General features: G+C 37.4%; 1 protein-coding gene across 3 annotated transcripts; it reads left to right on the top strand.

Annotated features, from left to right (window-relative positions):
- Nucleotides 1-1191: 1191 nt before the first annotated feature.
- SKIL (SKI like proto-oncogene) lies at nt 1192-24708 on the top strand. Of its 3 annotated transcripts, none has more exons than XM_055569091.1 (7): nt 1192-1617; nt 3276-5043; nt 16097-16194; nt 17721-17953; nt 21419-21660; nt 21952-22107; nt 22845-24708. In XM_055569091.1, exons 2-7 carry the CDS (start codon nt 3946-3948, stop codon nt 23001-23003), a joined length of 1986 nt encoding a protein of 661 aa, XP_055425066.1. In that variant the 5' UTR covers nt 1192-1617; nt 3276-3945; the 3' UTR covers nt 23004-24708. The 3 variants fall into 3 exon arrangements, with proteins under 3 accessions (XP_055425066.1, XP_055425064.1, XP_055425065.1); XM_055569089.1 differs by having other exon boundaries at nt 1194-1617; nt 21952-22176; XM_055569090.1 differs by lacking the exon at nt 1192-1617 and having other exon boundaries at nt 1937-5043; nt 21952-22176.
- The last annotated feature ends 533 nt before the right edge of the window (nt 24709-25241 follow it).

Here is a 25241-nt window from a genome sequence, read left to right as displayed (position 1 = left end):
GAATGAGAGGCTTGTAAGCCTCGGGTAGGCCAGTTGGGAGGAAAAGAGGAAAAAAAAAAAAAAAAAATCTACGAGCACAGAAGTATTCCCAGTCGGCTGGCTCCAAATGTGGACCCCATGAGTGACCTCGAAGCAGTAAAACCAGAAGAAATTGGACGAAAATGCATCAAAAGGGGCGGGGGGGGGCGAGGAGGACAAAGCCAAGTCTTCTGAATTCGGTGCACTGAGATCTGGGGTACTATTTCAGTTCCTAATTTTGCGGTGGGGTGGAAAAAAGGGGTTTTTCTTGGTGTTTCGAAATATGACGGAGCAGCTCGGCAGACTTCAATATGCTAATCGACCACAGCAGAACACCGACCAGGGAGACGACTCTGTTCGGCCCCGAGGGTCACAGCCGAAAGCGCTTCGGTCATGGCTTTCCTCGTCTCATCTCCTGTTCGCCTCCAAAACAAAATCCCAAACTCCTCAGGAAACACTGTAGAAGCATGTAATTTCTAGCTCCCTTTTGGAACCGAGAGAGCAGTCTGGTGAGGGGGTGGGGGGAGGGAGGCTGAGAAGTAGAGACAAAAATGTTTTCTCTCGGTTTTGCCAGAACTTCTGCCAGCCCTCCAGCCCGGCCCGATGGCGGAGGAGGTCAGCCCAGGGAAAGCGTCTGGGCGGAGGCCGCCCAGGCAAGGCGGGGGCCGCCAGGGTGGGGCGGAGCGCAGCGCAGCGCCGGCAGCTGGCGGGGCGGCCCTCGGGCGGGAGGCCCGGCGGAGGCGGGGGGCAGCCCCCGCGTGCTGAGCCCACACGGGGGGCGCGGCTGGGCGGCCGCCACCCGGCTGCCTCCGGGGCGGGGCGGCCCAGCTGCGGCCCCGCGGGGGGAGGGTCGCCTGTGCCTGACCTCGGGCCGCGGCGCTCGGCCAGGCGGGCCCTGCCTCCGCCCAGCCGGCTGCTGGGGTCGCGCACAGTGCACCGCGCCGTCGCCCTGCCCCCCTCTCTCCGTGTCGCGCGGCGGCCGAGCGACCAGGGCGCCCCCGGGTCTGGCCCGTCTCCACGGAGCAGCGGGTGGGGCGGGGGCGGGGCGGTGGCGGCCCCAGACAGCCGGCTAGGCGACTCGAGGAAGGAAGGAGGGAGGGCGGCGGTGGGGGTGGGGCGGGGAGGGAACATCCTGTCTGCGCCGGGTGCACCGCAGACAGCGCCGCGCGCCAGCCGCCCAGACGGCGCGCGGGGCCAGGAGCGCCGGGCGCGCGCCTGGGGGGAGGGGCGCGCGCGCGCCAGACGACGGGCCGGGGGAGCCCTAGGGAGCCACTATAGGGCAGACGGCGCGCGCGTCCCCGACGGGCTAGGAGCCGCGAGGCGGCAGCGGCGGGCTTGCGCGCGCGGTGCCGCCGCTGGCTCAGTTGTCCTCTCCTCCCCTCCCCCCCTGCCGCCCTCGCTCTCCCCCGGGCGGCCGGAGACGGCGGCGGCGTCTGCGGGAAGCCGTGTGTCTCCGCAGTGACGTGGGCGGGCCGAGGGCTCGGTGACGTCAGAGGGCTGTGTGTAGCGATGTGTGTGGGGTTCGGAGCGGCGCCGGCACAGCCAAGGGGAGCGGGCGAGCGGCGGCGGCGGCGGCGGCGGCGGCGGCGGCGGGCACAGGTGCGGCCTCGGCTCGCGGGGCGGGGGGGACGCGGAGGTAGGCTAGGGGCGCGCGGCTCCCGGGGCGCCTGACGGCGGCTCCGGGCGTCAAGGGGAGTTAACAAAGCTCGTCGGGCTTCCTCGGGTGCGGAGGCCGTAGTCGGGGGTCCGGATGCTGGGTCCCGGGTGGGGTCGGGGCCACGGGGGGGCGCGGGCCGGGTGTCCTACAGCGGATCATGCCTCGCTTATCCCGAGTGATGGGCGCGGGCAGGGGCCGGGTGCTGCACTTGACTGGACCCGTCGGGACCCCGAACCCTGGACGCCCGTCACTGTCCCCTTCCGCCCCCCCCCCCCCCCTCCGCCGCCCGTCTGCGCTCCGCGGGGATGCCCCGGGCTCGACCCGGTAGGTCGGCGCTCAGCGACTGGGAGGTCCCGGCTCGTCGCCCCTCCCGTCCGCTGACCCCTCTCTCTGCCCTGGGCAGAAGAGGGGAGGTGCAGCCTTAGGGGTGCTCGGGTAACACCCGAGAACTTCCCGGGGAGAGGGTGCGCGGGGGATTTCCACAGTCCTGCCTGCGGCCCCCTTAGCGGGGCGGTGTTGAGAGGGCATCGGGGTGTTCCGAGACTGCGGGGGGGCGGGGTTTGGGGACTCCTTTTCCTCCACTTCCCACTACCCGCTTGCAAGCCTGAGGCGTCCCGGGTCCCTTGCCCTCCTCTCCCCGCCTCCGCCTTGGGTTTAAGGTGGGTGAGTGGCTTTGCGTGGGCCGAGGATTTCAGGGTTTGAGGGCTCCCCATTCTAAGTCATGCCTCCTGCCCTCTTCCTTGGCCTGCGTAGGCTGAGGTGTTCCTGTGGTGGGCGAAAGTCAGTACGTTGGCTAGTGGCCTTGGTACTTAACCCTTTGGGTCTGTTTTAAGGTAAATTGCTGGGAGTTTGGCTAGCAAAAATTTCTGTTTACTAGATTTTTTTTTGGATTTTCTCTCAAAAAGGAAGTGGAAGAAGAATCTTTGCTTTTTCCCTCTTCCTCCATTTGCATTCTTTGTGAGGTCTGTCTGCCTTGTGCTTTTTGTCCCGGATTAGTCTTATTCAAGGATGGAGATTCCCAGGAGTGGACTCTATAGCTTTTGGCTTCCATTAAGCAAATTCGCTAACCTTTTAAAGGGAAAGCTAATTTTTGCCTATAGCTATTCCAGAAAAATAACGTACACTGACTAGATTAATTATGCACTTAAGATTGTGACTTGTGTGTAGTAGATGTGTTATAACTGGTGTTTGATTTTTAGATGAAACTGGTGGGTTTTTTGTTTGTTTTTTAATTAAGAGATGAAGTAATAGGTTATTTTAGTTAAAATAGATTATTTTAATTAAAATCGCATAATTGAGAAAAAACCTCTAGTACTGAGTTTTGGGTGAGATGATCCGTTTAAGGTTTTTCCTTTTCTGGGTTGGAGTAAACCTCTCCCTTTTGAGGGATATTATTGCTCCCCTTACTCATTTGCCAAATTGCTTTCCTATTTAAATGAAGGTACTTCTAATTAACTGGTGTTAGATTTAAAGAAATCACTCAAGTGTCACCTTTGGTAAAGTGAACTCAGTTTAAGATTAAGAAACTAGTTTCAAACTGACCTTTTGGCCTCTGGAACAAATTCAAATGTAACTCTTCCCCAACCCCCTTCTCTTCCAGATTAATTAAAAGAAGAATGAACAGTAATCCTTGAAGATAACTGGGCAGATTTTTCTTTAGGTTTCATTTTTAATACAGAAATTCAAGTGGAGTCCGAGTCTCTTGTTACTGGTGTGAGGGTTTATTCAAGCCTTCATTTTGTTCATGCAGACCAACATCATCATTTTTAGAGAAGATATCCACCCCTCCCCCCCTTTTTTTTGGTATCCTTGGTGCCAAATACTAAATTTGGGTGCATAATTTTGACACAAGTGATTTTTGACACAAGCATAAACTTTTTGGGTGTTGTGCCTAAAACTAAACCAAACTGTTGCGCTGAGCATGGACATCTTGAATTGAGAGAACTGGTAACTTGATTTTAGTACATATACCTGAACATTTAAAAAAACAAAAAGGTTTCCTTGGAGGTGTGCCTCTTAAAATTATTTTCTTTGTTATTAGACATAATTTTTTTTATAGCACTGGCAGTACTTACACTGAAGTATTAGCAGAACCAAACAAAGTTGCAAAATCTATTGAGTAGTGTAGGGATATCTCTATGGAAATTTAAATTTTCTTTGAGAATAAGTTACCATAAGTATTGGTATTCATCAATTCTCTCTCTTGAAATAAGCAACTAAATAATAATGCAAATTTCAGACGTACTTGTTTAACACAATAGTTTTTAGCAATGGAAAACCTACAGACGAATTTTTCCTTGGTTCAGAGCTCAAATAAAAAATTGAATGGGATGGAAGATGATGGCAGCCCTCCAGTGAAAAAGATGATGACAGACATTCATGCAAATGGAAAAATGATGATAAACAAGTTGCCAGCAGTAAAGAAGGAACACTTGGATGATTATGAAACCCCAATGGAAACCGACGAAGAGCATGTCAAGAGGACCTGCGCCTCTGTGCCTGAACCTTTACATTTAAATCCTAGTTTGAAACATACTTTGGCACAATTCCATTTAAGTAGTCAGAGTTCTTTGGGTGGACCAGCAGCGTTTTCTGCTCGGTATTCCCAAGAAAGCATGTCACCTACGGTATTTCTGCCTCTTCCGTCTCCTCAGGTTCTTCCTGGTCCACTGCTTATCCCTTCTGATAGCTCCACAGAACTCACCCAGACTATGTTGGAAGGGGAGTCTATTTCTTGTTTTCAGGTTGGAGGAGAAAAGAGACTCTGTTTGCCCCAAGTCCTAAATTCTGTTCTCCGAGAATTTTCACTCCAACAAATAAATACAGTGTGTGATGAATTGTACATCTATTGCTCAAGATGTACATCAGACCAGCTTCATATCTTAAAGGTCCTGGGAATACTTCCATTCAATGCCCCATCCTGTGGGCTGATCACATTAACTGATGCACAAAGACTATGTAACGCTTTATTGCGGCCGCGCACCTTTCCTCAAAATGGTAGTATACTACCTGCAAAAAACTCATTGGCCCAGCTGAAGGAAACTGGCAGTGCCTTTGAAGTGGAACATGAATGCTTGGGCAAATGTCAGGGTTTATTTGCACCCCAATTTTATGTTCAGCCAGATGCTCCATGTATTCAGTGTCTGGAGTGCTGTGGAATGTTTGCACCCCAGACGTTTGTCATGCATTCTCACAGATCACCGGACAAAAGGACTTGCCACTGGGGCTTTGAATCAGCCAAATGGCATTGCTATCTTCATGTGAACCAAAAATACTTGGGGACACCTGAAGAAAAGAAACTGAAGATAATTTTAGAAGAAATGAAGGAGAAATTTAGCATGAGGAATGGGAAGAGGACTCAATCCAAGGCAAGTTTTTTTTTTTTTTAAGTAGCAATTCTGAACACTGGTAATGGTGTACTTTGAAATTGTATATGACTGCTCATTCAACAACAGCAAAAACTATTGATCTGTATAAGATTGTTTGTATTACATGTTTTAGGCTGTAAAGTGCTTCCTGTGTGTGTTCTCATTTGATGTTCCAACAACCTGCTGAGAGAAATGGGATTATTCCCATTTTACAGATAAAGAGAATGAGGCTCAGAGATCAGACTTTCCCAATGTTATATAAGCAGGGAGTGGAGGATTTGGGGCTTTTTTCTTGAGTCGGCTTTTTTTTTTTTCACACATTTTGCCTTTTGATGACTGAATCAGTTGTTTTCTTAGGACTCTTAATTTACACTTTGGTCTTATCTCCATTTGCAAATGGTGTATTGCTAGCCAAAACAATTCTGGTAATGGGCTCCAAACAGCATTTTTCAGAGGTATATGTAGGATTTCTGACATTGTTTCTGTAATTGAATATTCAGACTTCATCAATATTGGAAACAAAGGCAAAAGACAGATTGATCTGAAGACTTTGTGATTCTAGCCTCCAAGATTTTTTTAAAGAGGAATAATTTAAAAATTTATGACAGCTAGAATAAGGATTATTCTAGATTAAATAAATATGAACATAAAAACAACCAGCAAAGAGATTTTAAAGTTATTATTTTCTCACTGCGTTATTTGATAGGCTAAATGAGTATCTTCATTCCAAGAGTTTGAATACCTGGCTAATAAGATTTAGGTTATTAAATATTCAGTGGATCTGGTTTTAAAATATTTTCCTACTTGAATAAAATCAGTATAATAGCTAACACTGTTAAAACATACCAAGCATTGTTCTTGAACAGTTTTACACACATAATTTTATTTTATTGGTACCACAAAAAAGGTGGCTGTATTTCATCGTAAAAATCTAATCTTTCCACTGTTAATTAGCTTTTTATTCCTTGAAATAGTCTATCTTTTCTCCTTCACAGAAGAAATGAATGAAGTATACTAAATGACTGAAGGTTATTTATAGCGAGACTAGAGCTTAGACAAGAACCCAAGGTTAAGTGTCCTGTGCTTCAATAGGGTGTCTTTCCCTTTTGGGAAATTTAGTTTTCCCAATAGGGAAATTTAGTTACAATGTAGTTCTAAGACAGTGATTTGTTTCTGAAGCCCAGTGAAGATACTTTCAGACTTGAATTCAGGGTAGTTTGCTCCTTGCTGAATCCAAAGCATCAGTACTTTGAAATTCCTCCCCTGTGGCTACTAGATAAGTTTATATTGTTCTGGTGCCATTATTAACTGATTTTAAAGCATAGTTAACCTCAAGCCAGTTCTCACGTTGTTGGACTTGCTTACAACTGGCCTGGTCACAAGCTGAAGATTGTGCTTAATTGTCTATATTCTCAAAATGTGGAATGCCCCCCCTTAATATTTATGGTATTTTGCCCTAACCTAACTAGAACTCTTATATGTCCATATGTGGCCACATTATTTGCCAGATGTTCTTGGTTTGATCTTGATTGCTCTGACATAAGCATTTTGGGGATAAATTGCTTTGCCTAATGTTCCTGCTCTGTGTTTGTGAGAAAAAAATACCTGAGAACCATGATAAAGGTTAAAAAAAAAAAAAAAAGGTGATGAATTTACTTAACTGAAACTGAATGTGCTAGGGCTTGGTTAAAATTGAAACCGTCCTTCATCTGGATGTAGTCCTTTTATTGTATCAGAATTTATTAATTTGAATTCAGTTTTTATTTGGGGAAGATGTGAGTTTTTTTGCCATCTTTTTACTGTTATTTTTTGCAGTATTTGCTACAGTGTTTTTGGCATATTTTGGTATTTTTTCTAATTTAATGTGAATTTTAAGCAATTTAAGAGAATTTAAGAAAATTTTCAATAATCAAACCTTTCAGAAAGAAGTTTGGGGGGAGTTCATGTATAGTAATGTGTGTTTGCCACTTCACATTTTGGAAATACGTTCCTCAAAACATGTTAAAGTAGTTCTTTTTTGAAGTTCAGATGAGAAACCAGTCCCAGATGGGTTGCATGCTCCTGGCTGTGTAACTGATAAGACAGTAGAATCAGGAATTGAATGCAGGTCTTCTGACTTGAAGTCTAGAAATTTTCACTACTTTTCCCTAAAGCACACTCCATAGTAGAAACTGAATTTTGAGAAACATTAACTTTTCTTGTCAACTTACCTTCGTATAATGGTTCTTAAGCTCTCTATTAACTTTTATATAGACTCAGACTAAGATATTTTACTGGGAAGGGAGTAAGGAGAAGGTCCTTTGACTGGGGAACATTTTTCATTATCTTCTATGAGTCATTGAATTGGCTGCCCAACAAACCAAATAGATCCAGAGGAAGCTCATTTTAAAAAGTCAAAATAGACTTTTTTAAAAAAAAAATTTAAAGAATAACCTACCGTATAGCTCAAGGAACTCTGCTCAATGTTAAGTAGCAGCTGGGATGGGAGGAGAGTTTGTGGGAGAAAGGATACATGTATATGTATGCCCGAGTCCCTATGCCACCAACTTGAAACTATCAAAACATTGTTAATCAGTTATGCTCCAATAGAAAACAAAAAGTTTAAAGTGCTTAAAAAATTAAAGAATATACTAAATATATTAAGTTCTTATCTAAAGGGCTTTAGGTTTAATATGAACACTGATGTAATTGGGTATGTTTAGCTAAAGAGCAGTTTTTTGCTTTTAAAAAAACCCCCTCAAGCTCAGTAGGCAATTGTTTGAAATGTAGCAACTGTTAAATTATTTCTAAGGATGAAAGTTATATTAGTAATGGTTACCAAACTATTTGCATAACTATACTGACTTTGCATAGTTAGGACTTAGATGAGAGAAATAAGTGGGATATGGTCAGTGTTCTAAGTGGAGACCTGACTATTCTTTGCAGACACCAAAGATAACAGTATTTTGAACTCTTTCTTAGGTCACCACAAGAAATAATATTTGATATTAGGTCTGCCTAGCTTGCTTTGCAAAGTGGTGTTATAAAAACTGAACTACCTCTTCATATAATTTGAGTTTTTTTATGTTTTTATTATAAAAATGATTATAGTATTTTACAGTGTGTAAATATATGCAAGAATATAATTTTTCCAAGCTTGGATTCTTTTCCAAGCTTCCAGTGTTATTTGATCTAATTCTGATTTTGTTGAGTCTTATGTTTTTATCTGGAAAAAGGTTTGCCAAGCAAACTGATCATTTGTAAATAAAATTTGAAGGGAAATGTTTACTTTGGATTATTTTCAAGCACATTAGAAAAACCTATTTGTAGTCAATTGATAAGATCTTTATAGGTGATTCTTTCCTGTTACAGCATGTGGCCAACAATCTCCAGATCACTAAGTAAAGATGATTTATGCCCTTATTTTTTTTTTTAGGAGTTAAAATTTAGATTTCTAGCATTTAGACTTGACTGTAAAATAGTATAGTGTTTATTCCTACTTAGGGAAAAGGCCCTATGAATTATCTGTGATGCGAATAGATTACTTAAAGATATCAACTTAGAAGTTTTCCTCTTAAAGTCTATTCAACATTTCACTTTTTTTTAGTATTGCATTTTTCTTACAGTTCATTTCTGTAGAGGTCATTTGGAATAATAATACTACAAAAACTTTCTCCTCTCTTGTAAGCTATTTTTGAGAGTTTTGTTTAGGAAGTGTGTTTCTTAGTAGAAACCTAAATGAGGGAAGGAAATACACTAGAGAGGATGGGTAGCTACAAGAGTTGTGTTGGGACAAAATATGTAAAATACTAATTGTGATAGATTTGATGGTAATTTGTTACATCAGAGGCATAGTTTGCATTTTATGATTAGCATAAATTTTTATCAAGTGGTGGTAAGCTCAGAATCAAATGAAGTATTTGTGCTCATAGAAGGGACCAGTATAAATATTTTTGTCGGACTTTCTAAAATTAACAACTATCTTAATGGGTTTAGCGACTCCCGTTTTCCCAGAATTTAGTCTGGTGCTTGGCATGTCAGTTACTCAGGGAAAAGGAAACTTTTTTAAACTGAACAAATTTTTAAGAGACAACCCTGTATTTTAGAATAATTGAGATTTTTTTTTTTTGAAAAATGGTTTAACCCTTAATAAACATATAATTTGCAAATAAACTATTGAATAAGACAACTGATCAAATGAGGGAATGGATGTAAAAGTATTTTTGAAGAGTCTAGAAACATAGGATACTTCAAACTATGATTGAAATATTTACTAATATGTAATTTTGGGTTTTTCCTTTCCCCACTTTTCTTGATTTTTCTAGAATTATCCGAAGATATTTCTAAGTAAGATAACTGAGTATTGGGCTCAAATGTATCTCACATTGTTTGTACACAGTAATTATATTAGTTGGGTATTTGTTTACTTACCAAAATAAAGTTTGCAAGAAGAAAGTATAAAACAAGTTTGTTATAAAATATGTTATAGGGACATTTCAGTGGAACCATTAGAATGGCTTTGGGAATAGTGCCCCCTTATGGTTTAGAAATACAGTCTGTTCATTTTTATCATTAAAAAATGGTAGAACTTTTAAAAATGTTAACATTTTTAAAAAGGCTTCTGATAAAAAACTTTATCCATTTGGTCTGAGAAATGTTGAAAAACTTCAAGGAAATCAAGTCTCCTTAAAAACTTCGAAGAAAAGGGATAGGCCTGAATCAGTGCATAGTCAGCCAATAGTGTTCTTGTAGCTCTGCATATGTTATAATTTATGCCAGTTGAGAATAAGGAGGAAAGCAAGAATTGGATAATTTTAATGCCTTTAGAATTCTGAAAGCAGAACATATGGAGCCAGGACTCAATTTGATCAAGTAAAGAGGTAAAACTAGTGTGGGAATATGTATTTTGTCCATGTGTAAAATTTTGCTCTTTTGAGGTTTTGTGTATGTTACATGTACATTAAAGTAATGTAAGGATTTTGACTACAAGAAACCTAAAGAATATATAATTAAACCTTAACCATTTTTAAGGGTGTGGTTTAGTTCCATCACTAAATACAGTATAGCCCCATGTTAGGCAGAAAGAGTAATGATTAGGACAGATGTAAGTTAGTTTCCCTAGAGGGGGCCATGATGGCCCATTCCAGTATTCTTGCTTGGAGAATCCTGTGAATGCAGGGGCCTGGTGCACTATACTCCATGGGGTTGCGACGAGTCGGCCATGACTGACGTGAATGAGCACACACACAAACAGTTAGTTTAAAACTCATTTTGATTCCGAAACTTAGAAATGGGTCACAGAAGTGTGTGTGTAAAGACTAGCTGGAGGCTCCCTGGGGCAGGAATGCATCCTGTAGTTCCTAAATGTAGAAGGTGGTAGATGCTTAACAAAGGTTTGGATACAACTGAATGAAAAGTCTTACTAGCCGTAGAAAGCTACCAGTGATTTTCAAGGAGGAAAACAGTTTAGTTTTAAAGCAATACAGCATTTTGTTTTTATTTGTGGTATTGAATTTATTTTATGATTTCAAATAACCTTAAAAGTGTGTATTTTGAGTATCTTATGGGGACAAAGAATACAAAAATTAAACTTAACTAAAAATCACTTTGGTACATAAAAATAAGGCTTTTACTCCTTTTTGAAAAGGTTTTTTGGTGTGATTATGGAAGCACTATAGACCCATTATAGTACATCCTAAAAAAAGTGCAAAGAAGAAAACAGAATTTTCTCATCATTTTACCATGGAGTGATAACCACCATGGGAATTTATTCCTTTATATCTGTAATGCTTTGTATTACAGATCTGTGCAAAATTATCTGTAGAGTACACTTGTTAATTTAGGACTAATTGTTGAAATAATACATTTGGACAAACTGTAGAACTTGCACTTAGAGCAGCAGTCATCAAATTGCAGTTTTTCATCTATATACCCTTTCCCATCTGGGGTTATCTGAGGAGAATTAAGCCCTTTAGAAAGATTGTATATAGTACTGTTCTAAGTACTTTGGAGAGAAGTTAATTTAATGCATACAATGGGAACTTTGCAGAATTTAGGCTTAAGTCTCTTGAGAACCTCAGTTGAGAAGGATGGGGGGATGTAAAGGAAGTCAATTTAGTGGGTCATCAGCACTTTAAAAATACATGATATAGAGTAAAATTTTAAAAGTGCATTCTATTGCACATAGTAAAATAATTTACATGTTGATGTTAATTTACATTATATGAAGGTCAAAATAATCTCAGTTTTTTAAAAGCGTATATCCTGAAATGGGATAGAAAAGCAAAGCCTTACATTTACATAGATTAACTTTTGACAGATAGTTTAGTGAAAGGATGTATGTGACACGTAAATTTTCAAATAATTGCAATATTAAGTGAACTAGACACCATAGAATGCCACTGTAAAGAAGTTAATTTTTTTAAGTCCCAGAAATTAACACAATTTTTATCAGTTTGTTCAGATAGAAAAGGAAGTGATGTTATACTACTGATTTTTACATGTCTTTGTTTCCATGAAGGATTTAAATGATAATTGCACATAAGAATGTGAGCCTTTGCTTTTCCTGTGAGAGTTTTTAAGCACTTTAAACCTAAAATTGGCTTTATGAGGTAGATGATACAATTTTGTAGTGTTAAGTAGCAGGAGACATGGCTGATTGCTGCTTGTTGTGGTTGTTGCTTAGTTGCTAACTTGTGTCTGATTCTTTGGGATTCTGTGGACTGGCCAGGCTCCTCTGTTCATGGGATTTCCCAGGTGTGGGTTGCAATTTCCTTCTGGGGATCTTCCCCTTCCAGGGATCAAACCCACGTCTCCTGCATTGGCAGGCGAATTCTTTACCACTGAGCCACTGGGGAAGCCCATGATTTCCTGCAGATCATCTTTGATAAGTTAGTGGAAGTTCTTAGATCATATTGTTACAGGTTTGTATCAGGTTGATTAATAATTATAATTAATCATTAGAGTGATTACTTTTACAGTGAAATGAGGCACGAAACTAAGCCTTAAAATCTAAGTACCTATTGCTACCTTGTAACACTATTTCTATTTCAGTTGTTGAAACACTCATTCACAACATGTTGCAAGTATTGAGGAAACCTGATCCTATTCTGAGAGATTCAGTTTCTTTCAGTAAGAGTATGTTGGCAGCTGTCTGATAGGGTGGTAGGGTGTCTAGTGTCCTGAAATCATTTATGGACCACTTGAATGTCTTAGTATTATACATAATGAACTTGGTAGGGATATTTGCTTTATACCTAAGGAGTTATTGCTTAACAGTGTGTTCAGTCATGTATTTACTAAGGTTGCTAACAATTTATGTTTGGCTGTAAAAAATAATGTGTATTTAATATGCATTATATTTTATTTAATGTAAGCACACCATTATAGGTGTGAAATGTGGGTATAGACTATGAAATAGGTATAGGTATAGACTATGAAATTTACCAATCTACCAGTCCCTCATTCAAATACTGGCTTATAAATACCAAAATGTAAAAATTAATTTTTGTCTTCCTAAATTCTATTTTAAAAAATTATTTTCCCATATATTAAAAAAATTTAATCCAGATTTTTTGAGGGGAACTTTTAAAATCCCATCAATACTTTGAGATATTGTCTTGATTACTTCAGTTCATCAATGTTTGTCATTAGGATTTAATTAAAGATCACAATATTAATCTGCCACTATAATTAGAAACTAAGAGTGCCACCTAAAATCAGAGTTCACTATTGAAGATAAGTCTGGGAGTTTTAAAGGGTTTTTGTCTTATTTGTCTATTTTTTTTTTTAGTGCAAATTGGAATGTATATGTACTAACGGTGCTGAGTGGATGAAATTGCTTTTGTTACTACAAAGTGATGACAGAATACTTATTGGTCTTTTTGTAAATGAAACCAGGTTCTCTATATTATTTGTCATTGTGAGACTAATAAGCATTGTACCGAAATACAGTAGTTCTTTATCAGGAAACCTGATTATTAAAAGGTCATGTATACATAACACAGTAAGTTGAAATTTAGAGAAACTTTGTGTAAAACCTTTTCTAATATTTACTTATTTAAAATTAATTCTTCTACTATACATTTTGGACTTGTTTAAATTTTGCTTTCTTAGACATATTTGTTGTTTTATGACTTAGAGAAAGAACTTTAGGAATGAAATCATGCCTGAAATTTTTCTTATGTGTTTCAGATGAGGATGCCATCTGTTCATTTTGTGGTAGATAATGATGGGGAAGTTGAATGATAAAAGTATTTTAAAATGTTAAGGCTCTAACTTGAGCTACTAAGTGATCTATTTCTTTTCTTTGCCAAATAATGTAATGTAGTCTGTTTTAGTGTTTAATTACTTGAAGGGAATAAATTACCCTCATATTGAAAGGTAAAAGAAAAGGCAATAGCTGTATCTTGGTGTCTCATTTTTATTCCTGATCAGTAGTAGCATTACTGCTGTGCCATTTAATTATACTGTTATTTTTTTGACGACCTAATTTGTATGTTGCCACAAATGCAGAATAGATGAGAAAATCTGGCATGACTGTGAATGTTCTGTTGTGTTCTTTTCTTAATTGTTTTTAACATGCAGTTAGGATAATTTGTTGTAAATGTGTTTATGGCTTACCACAGAATATTAGGTAAAATTAACTCCCAACATTTTATCATGGTTAGTGTTGTGCATTTCCCCATCATTTATATTATTTAATTTGTAAATCGGATCTCTAAAAATGCACCCAGAGACAGTTGAGATTCTTCAACACTTCATGGAATAAAGGAGTATTAGTAAATGTGAAAGAGACTAGTAACAGAGTAACCTTAAAAGGGGCCACCCTGGGAATTTAATGAGCTACAATGTCATTCAGAATTCATTCAACGAATATTTATTGAGTCTCTACTGCATTGCCAGGCGTGGTGGTGCTAGGTACTGAAAATACGAAAGTAATTAAGACAGTCCTTGACCTCAAGCTGCTACTTAAGCAGAGGCCAGATAACCACTCATCAGGAGTCTTGTATAGGAAATTCAGACATTTGCTAGAGGACTGCACTAGATGATCTTTAAGGTAGGTTTTGTTAAGAACCCCCTCCTCTGGGTCTCTCTTCGTGGGTAGGTACAAGAATAGGAAACAAAGGTCAGAAACAAGAGAGGGATGGGTGTTTAAATAGAAACGAATGTGCTAACAGTTATTTAAGGTGGCATTTGAGTTTAGAGATATCATAAAAGCAAAACTATACTGAGTTTGGATTATGAATAAAAAAGTAAAACTTATACAAACTTATCAAGCTATAGAATTTTGAAATGAACATGATCAAAATTGAGTCAGATTTGAAGTCAAGATCTTTGGCTGAAGAAGTTTAGAATTTGTTATTCTGAAAATTTAAATCCCAGCTATCCTTAATAGTAAAAACTTTTAAATATAAATATCAATTTTAATAGTTTTAATTAAAAAAATCTGGAAACAGTTGATTTCTTGGGCAGTAGTACATCCAGGATGTCTCAGATATAAAACTGATGTAAAGTGGAGCTTTCTATATTTTCTAAATAATGAATTTAACAAATGACCTCTAAAAAGGAATTTCTCATTTAATTTGAGCTGATCTTATATTTCACTGATTTGTTAGAATGAGCTTTTTGTTCATTAACACCTCTTCTATTACAGTGTTGGGGTGAAAAATGTTCTGCCTAAATGAATTTTCTAGATAATGAAACTACTCTTCTTAGCACTGTGTCTTTTTTAAAAACTTTAACCTTTTTTAAAATCTGAAATGTCAAATACTTTTCAGTCTTTCTAAGTGTATGTATGAATATGTATATATATGGTATACTACTTATGAGTATAAATATTGACTATAACTATGTCATATTGACTCAAGAGTTCTTAAACATTAAACACTCTGTTGGAATAAGGATAGGGAACAGTTGAGATATATTATTTTTCCTAGCCTATGTATGAGAAAGCCCTCAGATTGTCTTGCTTTTTGAATCAGTTTTTGTGTTTGTGTCTTGTAATTCTTCTGTCTCTTTAGGCTGTCAGCTGGCACCTGGCATCTATCATTTAGTATTTCTGTTGCCATTAGTCAGTTCCCCTTCTAATTTATGGTAGAACTAAGCTATAGGCTGAGAAACTATGTAAACAAATGATTGTTGTATTTTATAAATAAGCAGTTGATTTTTCCCCAGATCCTGAACTTCTTTAGAACACTTGACCAGGATTGTGAAGTTTTAAAACAAATTCTACTCTGTATATAGAGTCTAGAGGCCGTCACTGAATACTCATCTCTTAAATCCTTTCAAAATATTATTCTTTTCCCTGTAATCTTATGGCCTTGTTAGTCTTTTAAATTCTTTGCCCAATAATTCTGAACAAAATGTTGATCTCCCAATATGTGTATGTAGGGGGAGGGGAGACATGTAAAACAAACCAAATGAGGAAGTTAGTAACCACAGGTTATTTATTCTTTCTCAGTTTCTGAGCCTCAGTTTTCTGATCTGTAAAGTGGAGATAATTGTACCTAACTTAATAAGCTATTTGTTAGAATTAAGCAGGATATAAAATTCTTATCATGAACTTTGAGGTAGCCAGTTACCCTCTCCTTTTCCTTTATTTACAAGTACAAGGCTAAAAAGAGCTTTTCCTATTTATGATAAAATGTGGTTTACTGATAAGTGTTAGCAGACAAAGTGGTTTCGAAATTTGGCAAAGTATTGCTGTAGGATGTTTATCTAATGTAGTATGCTAAGAAATACTGTACATTTGCAGAGTACTGTTATTTAAAATGGATTTTTAACACAGATTCCATAAGTATGATATTTGATGAAATCATTTCTGGTAGTCCATGTTAATATACATGCTGAAGCTGTTCTTGTGATGAGGTAGTTAATGTCTCTCAGAGTTTTAAGTGACTAGACCTGGTATTTTAAAGAAAGACTGCCCTATTCGAAGATGATTCTTGAATTACATAATTCTTTACTAGTCAGTGTTCTCCAGAGGCAGCCTACGGCTCTGTCGAATACACATCTAAGATTAACCATCATATCTTCCTTCAATAAACTTTTCCACTTCTACATTTTTCTACAGATAGATACACTGCCAGGAATGGAATTGCAGTCATGGTATCCAGTTATAAAACAGGAAGGTGATCATGTCTCTCAGACACATTCATTTTTACATCCCAGGTGAGTGGGTATTAGCTTGTTTGTTCCTTCATTCAACATCTATATAGCAGGTGCTTTTCTAGGCTCTGGGAATTCATTATATCATTTTAGGGTGGTGGTTGTTTGTTTTTGTTTTTTTTTGCTAATCCAGGGAATGAATTCAAATAGGTTGAATATTTGAATTAACTATTTTTGTATGTTTCCATGTTTTTTCCTGGAAATATGTTATTTCCTTTATGCCCTAAAGTGGAAAAAATGAAAGTTTAAAAATTTTCCTTACTTCCCTTCAAGAGGTAAACCAACTCTCCAAGAGTGTGGTGTACAACTTTGATTTTTTAAAATGAACCTTTTTTGGAACTTAGAGGTTTTCATAGTAGCTGCACCCCTCAAAATCAATGTTCATATTCTCAATAAATATACACCTTAGATTATAAACTTTTTATTTAAAAAACCTAGACTTTTATCTGCTGCTGTACACATTTATCTCCTCAAGCACAGTGATGGAGAATCTCAATCTTACATTTATATAGTTCGTTCTATTCCTTTTACATTGGAAATAAGCTTTGGAGCAGTATTAAACCTGTCAGTTTTCTTTGCAGGATACTGAGTTTTCACCCTCAGAATTCATGTAATTGGTCAAGAGGGACAATATAGATGTCCTGTACAAAGAAAATGTAATATAAGAGGATATTATTTAGAACTTAGAGGATGAAGTGTTAGGTCACTTAAATGGTTGCATCTTTTGGTTAAAGGTTAAGCAGATTATAGTTAATCATATGGTACTTAAATATCTAGCTCAAATTTGTTCCATAAGTCTCTCAGATAATCTCTTGCACAATTTTATGTGAGCTTTGAGCAAAATTGGTATTGGTGGTTATCCCTTTGATCTTAGTTTTGCTTGATTTTATTATTGCTGTTTTATCAAATTAAGTAGGAAATATCAAACTATTTTCAGAAGATTGCGTGGTGGAGTCTGATCCAAGGAGGATAGCTCAGTAGCTGGGCATTGTTCAGAACGCTGATTGTTTTCTTGAAAAGAGAGAAGGGCCCTGGGAGCTTTGGGGCTGCAGTGAATCAGGCCATAGCCGTGCAGTGTGGCCTGAATCAGCATCACTATAGCAGAGCAAGGGCTCCTTGCTTTGGAGGGGTGGCACACAGGGAAATGGTCCTCCGAAGTACCACGTAGTTTGTTTTCTTTGGGCATAAACATTACTTACTCAGGGTTGTTGAACTGCTGTGTAAAGTACTTCATGGTTTTAGTTCTCATGAGGTTTTGAGGGAAGGAAAACTGATTTTCTTTTAAGTGAGTATCTTTTTACTGTTTAGGAACTGCTTTTTGCAAAATAACAAAAATATCCTCGTAATTTTGCTCTTTGTGCCTCAACTACTTACTGACATTTTCAAGAATTCTTTTCTAAGACCCTTATTTTCTAAATTGTTGCATTATCTGTTTTGGTTAAAAAAAATTGTTTAATTATAGAAATTGATGTTAATATATTTTTACCTAAATGTAATATGTATCTTATTTTGCCATTCTTTGTTTTCAGCTACTACTTATACATGTGTGATAAAGTGGTTGCACCAAACGTATCACTTACGTCAGCTGTACCCCAGCCTAAAGAGGTCACAAAGACAGAGGCAAGCAAATCTATACCAAGACAGTCAGAGAAGCCTCACAGTAGTGGGAAACATCAAAAAATAGTGTCTTATCCAGATGTCTCACTGGAGGAACAGGAGAAAATGGATCTAAAAGCAAGTAAAGAATTATATAGCCACTTAGGTAAGGATTCAGAAATTACCTTTTTAAAATCATGTCCCTAATCAGCATATTTATTCAACATTTTCAAAAAGAGGGTTTCTTTTAATAAGAGAATTTTCCGAATAATTGAAGCTTATATCTTAAAAAAAAAACAAAACACCTTTCAAAACTCTGAAGTCTGGGAAGATCCCAGGTGCCGGGGAATAGCTAAGCCCATGCGCCGCAGCTGTTGAGCGTGTGCTCTAGATCCCAGGAACTGCAGCTGCTGAAGCCCGCCTGCCCTATAGCCTGTGCTCTGCAAGAAGGGAAACTACAGCAATGAGAAGCCTGCACACTGCAATGAAGAGTAGCCCCCATTTGCTTCAACTAGAGAAAAGCCCATCTAGCAATGAAGAGCCAGCACAATAGGTAGCCAAAAATAGATTAATAAAATTATCTTAAAAAATATATGATAATCTGTAAAAATATTGAATCAATTATGTTGTACACCTGGAACTAACATCATACTGTTAATCAACTATGCTTCAATTAAAAAGAGAAAGAAGTGTACTAAGTGTAGTTAGGTATAGGACTCAGAGACATTAAGTTGTGGAATAAGTAAGGATTGAAAATGAATAGCTGTGGGAGCCAGGCAGATGGCATAAATGCAGAATGCTGGCTGGACATTTAAAAAAAAGCTGCATAGTTACAGTGCCTTTTAAAATATGGTGGACCAAACAAGATGTCTGCTCACATGCTGCCTGTGTTACCCTCTCTGTAGCTACAGAGTTTTGCCTACAGCTTAGGCAAATGTAACAATTCTTTCAGCTTTCTCAGAGCAATGGAAGAATCCTTTGGTTATGTAATTGTTTTCATAGATAGTTGCAATTCTTTGGGGGGAGTTTGTACTTTAATTTTGAGATTTTCCTTGGATTTAACTACGGCAAAGAATAATCAGTAACATACCTTAATAGCATGTTTATATTATATTTCCTAAAGTATTCTAGAGGCTTTAAAAAAATTGTTGAGGTGTAATTCATATACCATAAAATTTATCCTTTTAGATTGTACAATTGAGTGGTTTTTAGTAAATTCACAAAGTTGTGTAATGATCACAATTAATTTCAGAACATTTCATCAACCTTAAAAGAAATCCTGTAATCCAGAAGTTAGTCTTCACTCTCCCCTTTTACCAGCCTCTAATCTGTTTTCTGTTTTTATGGATTTGCCTGTTCTGGACATTTCATATAAAATGATTGTACAGCATGTGGCCTTCTGTTGCCTGGCTTCTTCCACTAAGGATGTTTTCTTAGTAGATGTTATAGCATGTATTAGCACTTCTTCCCTGTTTATGGCTTAGTAACTTTCTGTTGTGTGGATGGATAAGACCCTGTTTTGTTTATCCATTCATCAGCTGATGGACATTTGAATGTGTCCACATTTGGCTGTTACGACTAATGCTACTATGAACACTTAGGCACAAGTTTTAATGTGAACATATGTTTTTATTTCTCTTGGCTATATATTTAGGAGTGGAATTGCTGGGTCATATGGTAACTCTATGTTTAGTATCTTGAGGGACTGCCAAACTGTTTTTCAAAGCAACCATACCATTTTCCGGAGAAGGCAATGGCACCCCACTCCAGTACTCTTGCCTGGCAAATCCCATGGGCGGAGGAGCCTGGTAGGCTACAGTCCATGGGGTCACGAAGAGTCGGACATGACTGAGCGACTTCACTTTCACTTTTCACTTTCATGCATTGGAGAAGGAAATGGCAACCCATTCCAGTGTTCTTGCCTGGAGAATCCCAGGGACGGGGGAGCCTGGTGGGCTGCCGTCTATGGGGTTGCACAGAGTCGGACACAACTGAAGTGACTTAGCAGTATACCATTTTCATTTCTAGCAGCTGTCTCTGAGGTTTCCAGTTTCTGCACACCTTTGCCAACAGTTGTCATTGTTTGTCTTTTGATGAGAGCCATCCTCGTTGTTGTGAAGTGGTATCTCATAGTTTTCATTTGCAATTCTCCAAGTTGACTGATGGTACTGAATATCTTTCATGTTTTTATTGGACACTGCAAATCTCTCTCTCTCTTATTTTAATATTTTACTTATTTGGCTGTGCCAGGTCTTAGCCGCGGCACATAGGTAGGGTCTTTAGTTGCGTGTGCACTCTCAGTTGCAGCGTGTGGACTCTAGTCCTCTGACCAGCAATGGAATCCAGGTCCCCTGCATTAGGAATGCAGAGTCTTAGCCACTGGGCCACCAGGAAGTCCAAAGATTGCAAATCTTTGGAGAAGAACTGTTGAGATCCTTTGCTATTTTTAAGTTGGGTTGTCTCTTTATTGTTGTAAGAGTTACGCGTACATTCTGGGTACTAGAGCCTTACCAGATAGAGGATTTGCCATTGTGTCAGTTGTCTTTTCACTTTCTTGGTAGTGTCCTTTGAAACACAGAAGTTTTAAATTCAGATGAAGTCCAGTTTGTTCCTTCTTTGGTTGCTTACTTTGGTCATCCACTTTTAATTAATTTTTATATAAAATGTGAAGTTCAACCTCAATTGTATATAGATACAGTTGTCCCAACACAGTTGAAAAAGCTACTATTACTCATTGAATTGTTTTGGCACCTTTGTTAAAAACCAGTTGCCTGTAAAAGTATACGTTTATTTCTGGACCCAGTCTATGTCCGTACTACACACGGTTTTGATTTCTGTAGCTTCATAACAAGCTTTGCAATTGGAGATTGTGAGTCTTCCAACTTTGTTTTTCTTTTTCAAGATTACTTTGGCTATTTTGGTTTCCTTTTATTTCCATATGAGTTTTAGAATCAGTTTGCCAAATTCTGCCACACAGCCAGGTGAGATTTTGATAGGGTCTGCATTGAAAAAGTAGATCAGTTTGAGACTACCATTTATTGTAGTCTATTTGGGTTGCTATAACAAAAATAACATGACTGGGTAGCTTATACCATAGACACTTACCCTTTCACTGTTCTAGAGGCTGGGGAGTCTTAAGATCAAGGCACTAGGGGATTTGGTCTGGCAGGGGTTTGCCTCCTGGTCTTCTCATTATGTACCCAAATTGTGGGAGAGCGCTCTGGAGTCTCTTTTATAAGGGCATAAATCCATGGGGTCTCTACCCTTATGAGCTAATTATCTCTGAAAGGTTTCATTTCCTAATACCATCACATTGGGGGTTAGGATTTCAGCATAGGAATTTTGGAGATCACTGACTTCCAGATCATGATATCATCTTAATATTAAGTCTTCCAATCCATGAACATAGGATTCCTTTCCATTTATTTAGGTCTTTTATTTCTTTCAATAATATTTTATAGTTTCTGTTGTATAAGTTTTACACTACTTTTGTTAAGTTTATTCCTAAGTATCTTTATTTTTTTATTTTGTTTATAAATGAAATTGTTTTCTTAATTTCATTTATGGATCATTCTAGTGACTTTTGACAGAGTGGTGTTTATACTTTGTTACTTCTTTTTTACTTTGGAAGATCCATCAGTCTCGAATAATTCTACCAGCACAAAGAAACCTGAGTCTACCACTTGCAGCTTAACCAGAGACACAAGCAAGTCAGGAACTGACTGTGATGTTGCAGCTTCATCTCCACTTCTTGTCAAAGATGTCACTTGTGAGGACGATAAGGGAAAAATCATGGAAGAAGTAGTGAGAACGTATGTAAAACAGCAGGAAAAACTGAACTCAATTTTACAGAAGAAGCAACAACTTCAGATGGTAAAATTGTTATTTAAATGATAGTCCATTGTGAAAAAATACTTTTGCATATTCTTCAAGATGAGATGCTGTAAATGTATTTAACATTGTTCAGTTTTATACTTATAAGAAATATTAATATACTTTTAAATTTTTAGAGAAAATAGTTTTCAAGATAACTACTTATGTATAGAATTAATATGACACCTCAATTTTGTAATAGATACTTTCTGTCCTGTTTTTTTTCTGAATTGAAAGGTTTAATGTGATAGAAATAAAGTAAAAATTACATTGTGACTCTTTAAATTACAGGAAGTTGAAATGTTGAGTAGTTCAAAAGCTATGAAGGAACTTACTGAAGAACAGCAGAATTTACAGAAAGAGCTTGAATCTTTGCAGAATGAACATGCTCAAAGAATGGAAGAATTTTATGTTGAACAGAAAGACTTAGAGAAAAAACTAGAGCAGGTAATGAAGCAAAAATGTACCTGTGACTCAAATTTAGAAAAAGATAAAGAGGCTGAATATGCAGCACAGGTAAGAATTACACAGTTTGTATAGTGTTGCCTTTTCAATGTGGAAATTGAAGCTGTTACTTTAATTTTATTAAAGAAATTACTTTTTGTTAAACTCGTTTCATTTAGGCTAGACTTTGAAATAGATAATTCTGTTAAACACAATTTTATGCTATATCATTCAAGATGATTGTTTTGATCTTGGTTGTTGCATTACTTTAAATTTTTATTGGACTTCTGTAGTTTAGTTGTCCTAATTGCTAATCTCTAGCTATCTGAGTATCAGTGTTATTTTAATGTAATACATGGGCTTTCAAATCAATGGCTTAGCAAACGTAAAGTGTTGCCTACTATGTTCACAAGCCCTGGGGCAAAAGTGCACAGTAGCTCACAACTTGGGAAAGATGAACAAGTGACTCCTAATCTGAGCATGCTGTGGTAAAAGGTATACTGAGGTGTAAGGCATAATGAAAGTGTTCTGAGTGTTCAGTTCCCTTGACCTTTGTTTTGCCCTCATTTTAAGGTCATTTCAAAGTCAGATTAATAGTATTGGATATTCAAGAGATTATAATATGCATGAAATAGTTCATTTTTGCAAAAAGTGATTTGAAAGTAGGTCTTTGCCATGATGTGAGAAGTAAAGAAAAACTAAAACTGAATGAAAAACTGACACAGTCTTCTGAATCACAGCTGGCAGAACTGAGACAGAGACTGGACCATGCTGAGGCTGATAGGCAAGAGCTCCAAGACGAACTCAGACAGGAACGGGAGGCAAGACAGAAGTTAGAGATGATGATAAAAGAGCTAAAGCTGCAAATTTTGAAATCATCAAAGACTGCTAAAGAATAGAAACCTTCAAAGAAATCCATCTGTGTGTTCCCAACAGGGTTTATTTTTATTTGTTTACTTTGGTAAATGAATTCTGAACAATTTATCTGCATGAAATAACTAGGCATTCTATCCATTTGTAGATCAGAGAAAGTGAAGAGATTATATATTGGTATATAAATTTTTACATTTTCCAAATGAATGAAAATGTATGTTTCTTTGTACTTTTCTTTTCAACCAGCTTCAAACCAATACTTTGCAATTTCAACTATTAGATATGATGCCTATATTTCTAATGCAGTTTAACAATTGCATACTTTTTAAAAGCTGCATTGTGTGATGGAAAATAGTTTTGATCAATTTTGTTATCCATATTTTAGACTCAATTTTAGATACAATGGTGGCTTCATATTTCATATATAGAGCTACTCAAGGAGTTGTCCATTTTTTTCATTAACACAATCTCCTCTCTAAGTTGAAAGTATACTCATTATTATAATCAAAATTTTTTTGTTTCGTCTTGTGGCATGAATTTCCATCAGTTCCTTTCTATTTAATGTCTCCTAAGAGACATTTCGTCAGTAGAGGAATTTCATTGATGAGGTTATAGCACACCCCAAGGGAAAAGATAACATGCTTTCTTATATACTGCTGCTAAACTCAAGAAGCAGTTATAATTAGATTTTCTGTTTAAATGTGGTTATATTTAGAGAAAATTTTTTATGCAGCAACTTTAGAAGAGGGAATAAAATGTCGTAATTTTTGAACTTTTGTTTATGTTGTTAATAGTGTTGTGAAAATATTAATGTACTTGAGAAAAACTGATACCATTGATGTACATCGGTTTCTATACAATCCATAATCCTCCTGTACAGTTTTTATATGTAGTTGTGGGTCTTACTGAAATTTATATAATGGATTTGTTTTCCTTTAAATTGTAAGATATTAAACACTTTGAAGGTTATTTTGGACTTTTGTATGTTTAAATGTTAAGTCTTACCAAATGTGCATGAATGGACCATTTTCAATTATTATTTAACAAAAATCAGGAATTTACAGTCAACTAGTAGTGTATGATAGTTTAATATAGGGAAGTTTACTTATCTGCTACTAAGAGATTTTTAGATAGTTTTTAGAAGACAGAAATTCCATAGTTTGGGGAGGGACAACTTCTTTCTGCACTTTTTTTTTTTTTTTTTTTTTGCACAGAAAAGTCTATCATTAATGGCAAATTTCATGTTAGTTAATTCTTGGCTTAAAAGATACTAGGTAAAATTCTTAGTATGCATTTTTTAAAAGAAAGTTTCCTGAAGCTACCATTAATTGACATTGTTATCTCATGAATTTAATTTTTATATTCTTGTGTATGGTACTATATGAAATTACTTGAGAGCTAAATTTATTTTATAAATAAATCAGCTAAAGTTGAGGTTATTTACTCTTCCCATAATAGACAATAGATGCTTGGTATAGAACTTCAAAAGTAAGTAGGTTATCATTTAACCAGTTATTTTCATATTTTGCTTAATGGTACTTATATAGCCTAAAAGAATTTTTGTACTTCCCAAAGTATAGTTTCTTTACTAGAGTATCATCTAAATGTGTATTTTCTATTTTCCATTTAAGTTTTACTGTGTTAACCCTGCAATTTAATTGGTTGATCCTTGGAATCTCCTTAAGGAAGAACACATGTTAAAATGACATACAGGAATAAATATTAAAAATGACATATGCTTCTAATACTTTTTATTTGCCTTTATCTGGAGAAAGAAAAACACAAAGATATTTTATGACACAGTTTCGTTTTAGTTGTAGATTAGTTGCATCACAGCTAAGGTTTTTGGGAGGTAAAACTCAAGCCTGTATAATTTATTTTTCTATTTCACTCAAAATCTACTTATGTTACTTAGTTAAAATGATAAGCTATTGAAGTTTCAAGTCAAAACATCTAAAATAATTTGTTTAATCATTAAAATATGTTTTTAAAAATTCTAAGCAATGCTTAATCACCTTTAAATTATCATAAGCTCTTAATTTATTAGCTTTGAATAAAGAACTATTTTTTCTAGTCCTTCACATAAGGGAAACTTGCCACATGAAATTGTATAGTCTTCATTTTTCAGAAGATACATTGATGTGCCATCAGTTTCTAACTTCTTTGAAAATAGTGTTTTTTTTTAAGCCAATTGTAAATAGTATGCCTATTCTAGATAAAAGTAATTTTAAGTTAAACTGTACAACATAGCTTGAAAGTATAGA

The sequence above is a fragment of the Bubalus kerabau genome, chromosome 2 (assembly GCF_029407905.1).
Source record: "Bubalus kerabau isolate K-KA32 ecotype Philippines breed swamp buffalo chromosome 2, PCC_UOA_SB_1v2, whole genome shotgun sequence".
In the NCBI taxonomy this organism is placed as follows: Eukaryota; Metazoa; Chordata; class Mammalia; order Artiodactyla; family Bovidae; genus Bubalus; species Bubalus kerabau.
This window is presented reverse-complemented; position numbering and strand designations above follow the sequence as displayed.